Source organism: Hyaena hyaena, unplaced genomic scaffold, assembly GCF_003009895.1.
Source record: "Hyaena hyaena isolate Hyena2069 unplaced genomic scaffold, ASM300989v1 scaffold_10, whole genome shotgun sequence".
Classification (NCBI taxonomy): Eukaryota; Metazoa; Chordata; class Mammalia; order Carnivora; family Hyaenidae; genus Hyaena; species Hyaena hyaena.
This window is the reverse complement of record NW_024080642.1, coordinates 1640231-1647571: the sequence shown is the minus strand read 5'-3', so window position 1 is coordinate 1647571 and position 7341 is coordinate 1640231. Positions and strand designations below refer to the sequence as shown.

Genomic DNA, 7341 nt, shown 5'->3' with positions numbered 1-7341 from the left:
TGCGCTTCTTGGGAGAGATGGCACCTGTCCCAGCAGACCGCTGGACCCGTTTGCGGCAAAGCCTCGGTTTCTGGGGAGACAGTCTCCCGAGAGGACTTTGCTGCAGGGAAACAACACCCCTCCCTTTTTTTTTCTTTAAAAGATCCCCTATTCCTCTGATCTAACTTCATCGCTATTTGCTTTCGTTTCTTTCCCTCCCATCTCCCACTTGGGGCACTTCTCTGGGCTTGCTCCTGTCAACCTGGTCCAATGAAGCCCGGGGCACTGTCACAGAGGTCTCCCGTAGGGAGGATCTGGGGTCCCGGCAGCCCCTGTCTGACTTCTCCCATCCCAGAATCACTGGACCTATCTGGACCTCCCAGAATCTGAGGCCGAAAGGAGGGGAAGAGACACAGAAGGGTGTTCAGGATCCCGTCCTGCCAGCACCCCGCCCCCAGTTCACTCCCAGTTAACCCCGACGCTGCCAACTTAGTGAAAACCTCTCCTCTGCCTCCTTCACGCATCTGCAGCCTCCAAGTGATCGTTAACCCGGTGGGACTCGGGAAGTGGGCACTGCACCCCACCCCCGCCCCGAGACAAACCCGGGCCTCGGATGGAGGCTGGTGGTAACGGGGCCAGGGCCGGCGCGGCGCTCCCCTCCCCGCCCCCGCCCCCGCCCCCGCCCCGGGCGGTGCAGCCACTTCCCCGCCAGCCCCGCCGCAGCTCGGCCCCTTCTCCTCCCGGGGCCGCGCCGCTCTGACCGATTTGGCTCTGGTGGTGGCGCCCGGGGCGGGGGACGGCGGTCCCCGGGAGCAGCCCCGCCCCCTCCCGCGCGCCGCCCCCGAGGAGTCCGCGGGGAGGAGGAGACTCCGGCGCAGAGCTGGGGCCGCGGGAAGCGGGAAGGGAGCGCGGGGAGCCGCGGGGCCGGGGCCGGCCCAAGGGCGCCCTCGCCTCCGAGCCGGGCGTGGGGGCCGGGGCGGAGGCTGAGACCGGCGGGGCCGCGGGCACGGAGAAGTTTGGCGGCGAGGGGCCGGGCGTCCCGGGGTGGCGAGGCGGCGGCGCGGGGGCCGGGGCCATGGGGGCGGGCGCGGGCGGCGGGGCTGGCGCGGAGGCGGCGCGGTGCGCACAGAGCCCCCGGGGCTGTGCGGCCGGCGTCGAGCAAAGTTAGCCCGGCGCCCCGGGACGAGCCCCGCAGCCGCCCGCCAGCCCTGGACCCCGCGTCGGCATGGGCGAGCATCCCAGCCCGGGCCCCGCAGTGGCCGCCTGCGCCGAGGCGGAGCGCATCGAGGAGCTGGAACCCGAGGCCGAGGAGCGGCAGCCAGCGGCGCCGGAGGACGTGAGTGCCCCCTCCCCCGCCCGGGCAAACTTTCTGGGGGCCACTGTGGGGGAGCTGCCCCCGTCTCTCCCCGGCGGGGCAACTCGGAGGCTTCAAGGTGACGCGGGAGCGCCCCGGATTGGCCGGGTCCCCGCGGGCAGGAGAGGGCGGAGGGGCCGGTCTCCCCCAAACGCGCGCGCGCCACCCCCCGCTCCGGCGGTTTCCCTGCGGGACGCGGCCGGGCCGCTGCGCTGGGGACCCGTCTGCCGCCGGAGCCCCCTCCCCGCCGGCTGGTGCAGTGCCCGGGACACGGCGTTTTCCCGCAGAGGCGGCCGCGTCACAGCAGTGACTCCCCCTCCCCTCCCACTCGCGACCTGCGGGCTCTCTGAGCCCGGGGGACGAGCGGGCGCCGCAGAGTCCCTGGCACCCAGCAGCGCCGACCGGCCTGGCGACCCCCTTCTTCGCTTCCGGATTAGCTCCCTCCTTGCACCTGCCCTGTCGCGACACTGATTGAAATTCAAGCCGGCCCCAGTCCGCGAACCGGGCCGGAGGAGGGAGAGGGGGCGTACTGGGAGCCCAGGAGTCCCAGACCGAGTCGGTGCCTGCGACGGTCCCCCGGGCGAGGATGGGGGCGGGGGCTGCCCCAGAGGGCTTCCCTGCCATCTGCCGCCGGAGAGTCTCCTTCCCTCCGGTCCGGGGAGCCATCTGCGGAGCCCGCGCCGGGGAGTCCTGGGAACTGGAATTTCCTGAGCTACTCCCTCCCGAGGTTAACCTGCAGACCCCGGCGAAAACCTGGGCAGACGCTCTGCCTTGCCCTCGCCGTCTCTCAGAATGGGGAAATGGAGGTGACGCCAGGTCCCCCAACCTGCTAAACCTCAGCCGACAAGTCTGAATGAATGTGCCCCAGGGGAGCTTAACGTCTTCCCTTCCCTCTGGTTCCCGCGGTTAAACCTCTCACCTGCCTCCCGGGCCCCGGGCCCCGGGCCCCGAAGCCCTGTGCTCCCCGCCCTCAGGTATCACCAGTTAGACTCAGCCTTGAGAGAGGCTGCTTAGATTTCAGTGCTTTCCAGAGACCCCTCCTCCCAAACTGCAGGCAAGATGTTCGTAGTTATGCAGGCTGAGGTTTCCTGACTAGGGGTCTCTGGCCCCCAGCAGGGTGGGACTGATGGGATTGCACCCGGGTGTGCTTTCCCAGGTATGGGAAGAAACACGGCCACAAGCTTTAGGCGCAAGTTATTAGAGGCCCTTGGGCAGAGTTGGATGCCTTTATTTAGTCATTGTTGAGAATCACCCCTGTTCTGTTTATCCCTTCTGCCTGTCTCCAAGTGGGGGACAACTGAGTTCCCTCCCTTTGCTTAGTGCACTTGGGGAGCTGTTCCCACATTCCCCCTGGTGTCTTGTGGCGGGTCCCTGAGTCTGGACAGCAACTGGGAGGCAATGTCCGGAGTCTCAGGGGGCTAGAGAGTCCTTGGTGATAAGTGTGTGTTTCTCTTTCTCTCTCTCTTCTCTTCCTCCTCTTGTGCATGGCCTCCCTCTCTACCAGCACTGGAAAGTCCTGTTTGATCAGGTACGTGAGCATTTAAATCCCCCCACTTCCTCCCAGCGCTCCCCGCAATCGGCCTCCCTGCCTGCGTGGGCTTCCCCGGCTCTGCACTCCTGAGACGGTGACGCGGGGTGGGGGCGTGGCTTAGCGCATCTCCGAACGCGGCTCTCCACTGCTCTCCAGGTTTCAGGAGTAGGCGGTGGGCTCCCCGGAGAGATCCTTTCCTCCCTCCTCCTCCCAGCTCCGCCTCCCCAGAGCTCCGTTTAAACCACATAGAAATTGGACAATAGGTATCGAGAGCCTGGGACATTCTCTTTATGCCAGGCGATTGCAGTGGGGGGCTGGGGAGGGCTGAGGTTAACATCCCCTGCCTTTCCTACCTCCACCCTCAGAGATCCAGGTGGCTACCACTGAAGTCAGATCTCTGGCGTCCTTGGAGGGTGACTCACAGTATGGGCTCTTTTGAAAGCTGACTCTAACTTTGCGGCACACGGATGAGAGAGTTAGGGGGAAATTGCACGTGATTGTTTGCAACACCTCGCGTCTAGGTGTGGGGGATGGAGTTAGAAACGCCAGCTTTGGAATCCATGGATGGACGTTTGACCTTCAGCAAGGAAACAGTTTCTTCTTTGCTGGGTGCTCCTGTTGAAAGCGTTTGTGTGTTTCCCTCTCCCTCTCCATTCCTCGATGCAGGGGGAATAGTGAACGCTGCCATCCCGCAGTCAGCATGGTTGTGCCACGAAGTTTGTGCAACTTTAAGAGCCCTGTCTGGTCGGGCCAGAGGGCACCTGTTGGATTGGAGAAGAAGATGGAGCTTTAAAAGTAGCTTGGACCAGACATTGTCCTGTTGCATGCAGGGAAAGCGTTTGAAAGTTTTGTTGTTGTTTTCTTTTGTTTTTTAGCAGGGATCCAAGCAGTGCTCTGGAAAGGTCCTGCGTGATTGCAGGGTGGAGGCGAGGTGGGTTGCAGGCATGAGGGAAACTAGTCAGGGTGTTTGGATGACGGTGAGAACGGAAAGGAAGAGGGACATGGCAGTGGGGCGATTGGAAGACCTTATTGCCCCTGAGTCGATGAGTGAAGCACATAGATAAAACTTTGAGATTCTGAAGCTGGGAGGAAAAAGGGAAAGTCTGGGTGGGGGCGGCTGCTGGCAAAGACGACAGCTTTGGTTTCAGACAAGTTCAGTTCGGGGAACCCACTAAACGCAGGTGCCCAAGTGGGACTGAGGTACGCAGAGCGACAGCCGGGCGTCCTGGCAGGCCTGGGCCGGGGCTTGGGGGTGTCCTCCACATTAGCACGAGGCCTGGCCATGGTCTGGGGAGCGTCCACCCGGCTCCTGTCCCAGGGGGCTGGCGCATCTCTCCCTCTGCTCCCACATGCCACCCACTCTCCCTCCGGCTCCTAAGAGCACAGCAGCTGCTGGCCTGCTGCCCTGAGGCAGGAGGGGCCGCCTGCTGCCACCGATACTAAGACCAGCAAGCTGTCAGCCCTTCACACCTCCTGCCAGATTTAGAATCAGAACCTAGAACAAAGTGTTTCTTTTTCTTTTTTTCTTTTTTTTTTTTCCCCTCTGTGTCTCTTTCTCATTCGATTGGTTTTCTGTGTCTGTGTTTACATTTTAAAAGGAACTGTTTGGGTGAATGGAGGAAAACTTTTAGTAGGAAGAATTTGGAGCAGAGAGGGGAGAGGAAGTGCTGAGAGCAGAGCCAATGTGTAGCGAAATAGCGGGTGGTCTGTGAAATCCATTTCCTCCTACTGGAGGGGGGGTCCCTCGTGCCACAACCGAACATCCCCTACTTCTGGGAAAGCCCACCCAGATACCCTTCCAGACAGACAAAATTAATTCTAGGAAAGAAACTCCCAGACTTTCTCCCGGGTAAAGCATTTTTTTGGTCACAGTAATTTCTTCCCCGTCCCTCACGTGACATTAGAAGCCCATTTCTGTTGCCTTCCTTCCTGGGGGTACTTTGTGTTTAAGGAGAGCCTCTCCTGGGCAGGGGTTGACCTCTGGCAGATTTCCTCTGTGTTCCTGTCCCCCTGCTTTGTGAAGCTGCCCCTGGGGTCATTCCCCCCAAGGGGCTAACCGGAGAGTAGGTAGGAAGCTTCAGACTCGGAACTTCAGGATGCTAGGTCCTTCAGAAAGCGGAAGGGTTTTCCCCTTGCCTCTTCCTGTGGGCCTGCTAGAAGGTACGACTTGAGGGTTGGTGGACTTGGTGCACTAGGAAAGATTGTTTGACTGGGGGTTGAGGCGGTCGCCCAACCATCTCATACAGAACTAGCCCTGGAGCACCTGGGTGGCTCAGTGGGTTGAGCATCCGACTCGTGATTTCAGCTCAGGTCATGATCCCAGGGTTGAGGGATCAAGCCCCACATTGGGCTCCATGCTGAGCACAGAGCTTGCTTAAGATTCTCCCTCTACCCTCCCCTCTACTTGTGCTTGCTCTCTCTCTCTCTCTCTCTTTCTCAAATTAAAAAAGAAAGACAGACAGACAGAAAGAGTCCTAACTAGTTGAACTGGGGTGGGTGGGGTGGGTGGGGTCTGACGCCTGTCAGAGTCTCTGCAAGTCTCTGCAAGCTGATGTGTCCCCCTTCCGGAGGTCGGTGGGATGAGAAGCCGGCCCCCGTCAGTCCTCCTTTCCCTCCTGGGTCAAGGAAACCCCAGTGATCATCCAGTTTCAAATTGGGACCTGCTGTCTGGTTCTTCAGCACATAGAGTCCCTTTGACCCAACATGAAGCTAATTAAGCCTCAAGGTCGAGACGCTGTCCCTTCGCCTATTCATCCTGTGTGGTCACCCCCCCCCCCAACTAAATGGCCAGGATGCCTTTTGTGGGAGTTCGAAGTGAAGGAAACAGGTGACCCCCGTCCCTGGAGGTTTACCTGCCCCACAGGTGTTCTGGGAATTTGTCAAGCAGGAGAGTAGCATGTCATCCCTCCTCACCCCACCCCTGACCTCTTCCCCGTGGGTCCTGGAAGTTGTAGCAGGCAGGACACGCAGAGGTCATCGCTCCAACCCCTAGATGTTCCGTATGCTTTGTTTCCTATGTACACTTCTGCTGGGAGAATTGCCTTCGCATAGACTCAGGATCTTAATGGTTTTCCAAAATATTAGATTTTAAAGTTACCTAAATACAAATCTGTGGTTATAGTGTAATATCATGGTATTACATGATATTTTTCTATATTTCTTATTTTTCTATAGTTGGATTGGTTGAACTTTTCCTTCATGATTCCTCCTATTGCTTTGGACCCAGGGCAGTCTTCATCTGTCTTTATTTATTTGATTATCTTATTTTTTAGAAGTTTATTTGTTTAGAGGAGCCTGGGTGGTTCAGTCGGTTAAGTAGCTAACTCTTGATCTTGGCTCAGGTCATGATCTCACGGGTTGTGGGTTTAGGTCCCGCACTGGGCTGAGCCTGCCTTGGATTCTCTCTCCCTCTCTCTCTCTCTGCCCCACCCCTGCTCATTCTCTCTCTTTCTCAAAATAAATCAATAACCGTTTTTTTATTTTATGTTTTTTTAAACGTTTATTTATTTTTGAGAGAGAGACAGAGAGACAGAGTGCAAGCAGGGGAGGGGCAGAGACAGAGGGAGACACAGAACCCAAAGCAGGCTCCATCCAGGCTCCAAGCTATCAGCACAGAGCCCGATGCAGGGCTAGAACTCATGAACCATGAGATCGTGACCTGAGGTGAAGCCGGATGCCTAACTGACTGAGCCACCCAGGTGCCCCAATAAACATTTTTTTAAAAGTTCATTTATTTACTTAAGCAATCTCTACACCCAACATGGGGTTCAAACTCATAACCTTGAGATCGAGTCAGTTGCTCGCTTTTCTGACTAAAGTGCCCCTGTCTTCATTCCCTCTTCAGATCTTATGAATATGCACTTCTATTTCCTACTACTTTTTCTATGACTAAAAAAATCATCTAACCCCTTATTCCATCCAGACCTTTTTCCTATCCAGTTATGCAAGCATAATTTATTAAGAAATACTTCCTTTAGGGGCACCTGGGTGGCTTAGTCAGTTAAGCATCTGACTTTCGCTTAGGTCATGATCTCGCGGTTCGTGGGTTCGAGCCCCGCATCGGGCTCTGTGCTGACTACCAGCTCAGAGCCTGGAGCCTATTTCAGTCTGTGACTCCCTCTCTCTCTGACCCTCCCCTGCTCACGCTGTCTCTCTCTCTCTCTCCTAGAAATAAATAAAAACATTAAAAATTTAAAAAAAAAAAAGAAAAGAAATACTTCCTTTAGGTATTGTTTGGAAAATTTTATCACTTGGTAAATTTTTATATGTGGTTGGGCTTATTTTTTTAAATATTTATTTTTGAGAGAGAAAGAGAGAGAGACAGAGTGCAAGTAGGGAAGGGGCAGAGAGAGAGGGAGACACAGAATGGGAAGCTGGCTCCAGACTCTGAGCTGTCACCACAGAGCCCAATGTGGGGCCTGAACCTAAGAATCTCAAGGTCATGACCTGAGCTGAAGTCAGACGCTTAACTGACTGA

The 7341-nt window shown here is 57.1% G+C and overlaps 1 protein-coding gene across 1 annotated transcript in view; it reads left to right on the top strand.

Moving 5' to 3' along the window:
* Positions 1–1200: 1200 nt before the first annotated feature.
* Positions 1201–7341, top strand: part of RHBDL3 (rhomboid like 3) — a 46217-nt gene continuing 40076 nt past the window's right edge. The window contains exon 1 of the mRNA XM_039253578.1: positions 1201–1315. Coding sequence (XP_039109509.1) covers positions 1205–1315 — 111 coding nt within the window. The 5' untranslated portion in view covers positions 1201–1204. The remainder of the gene's footprint in view (positions 1316–7341) is intronic.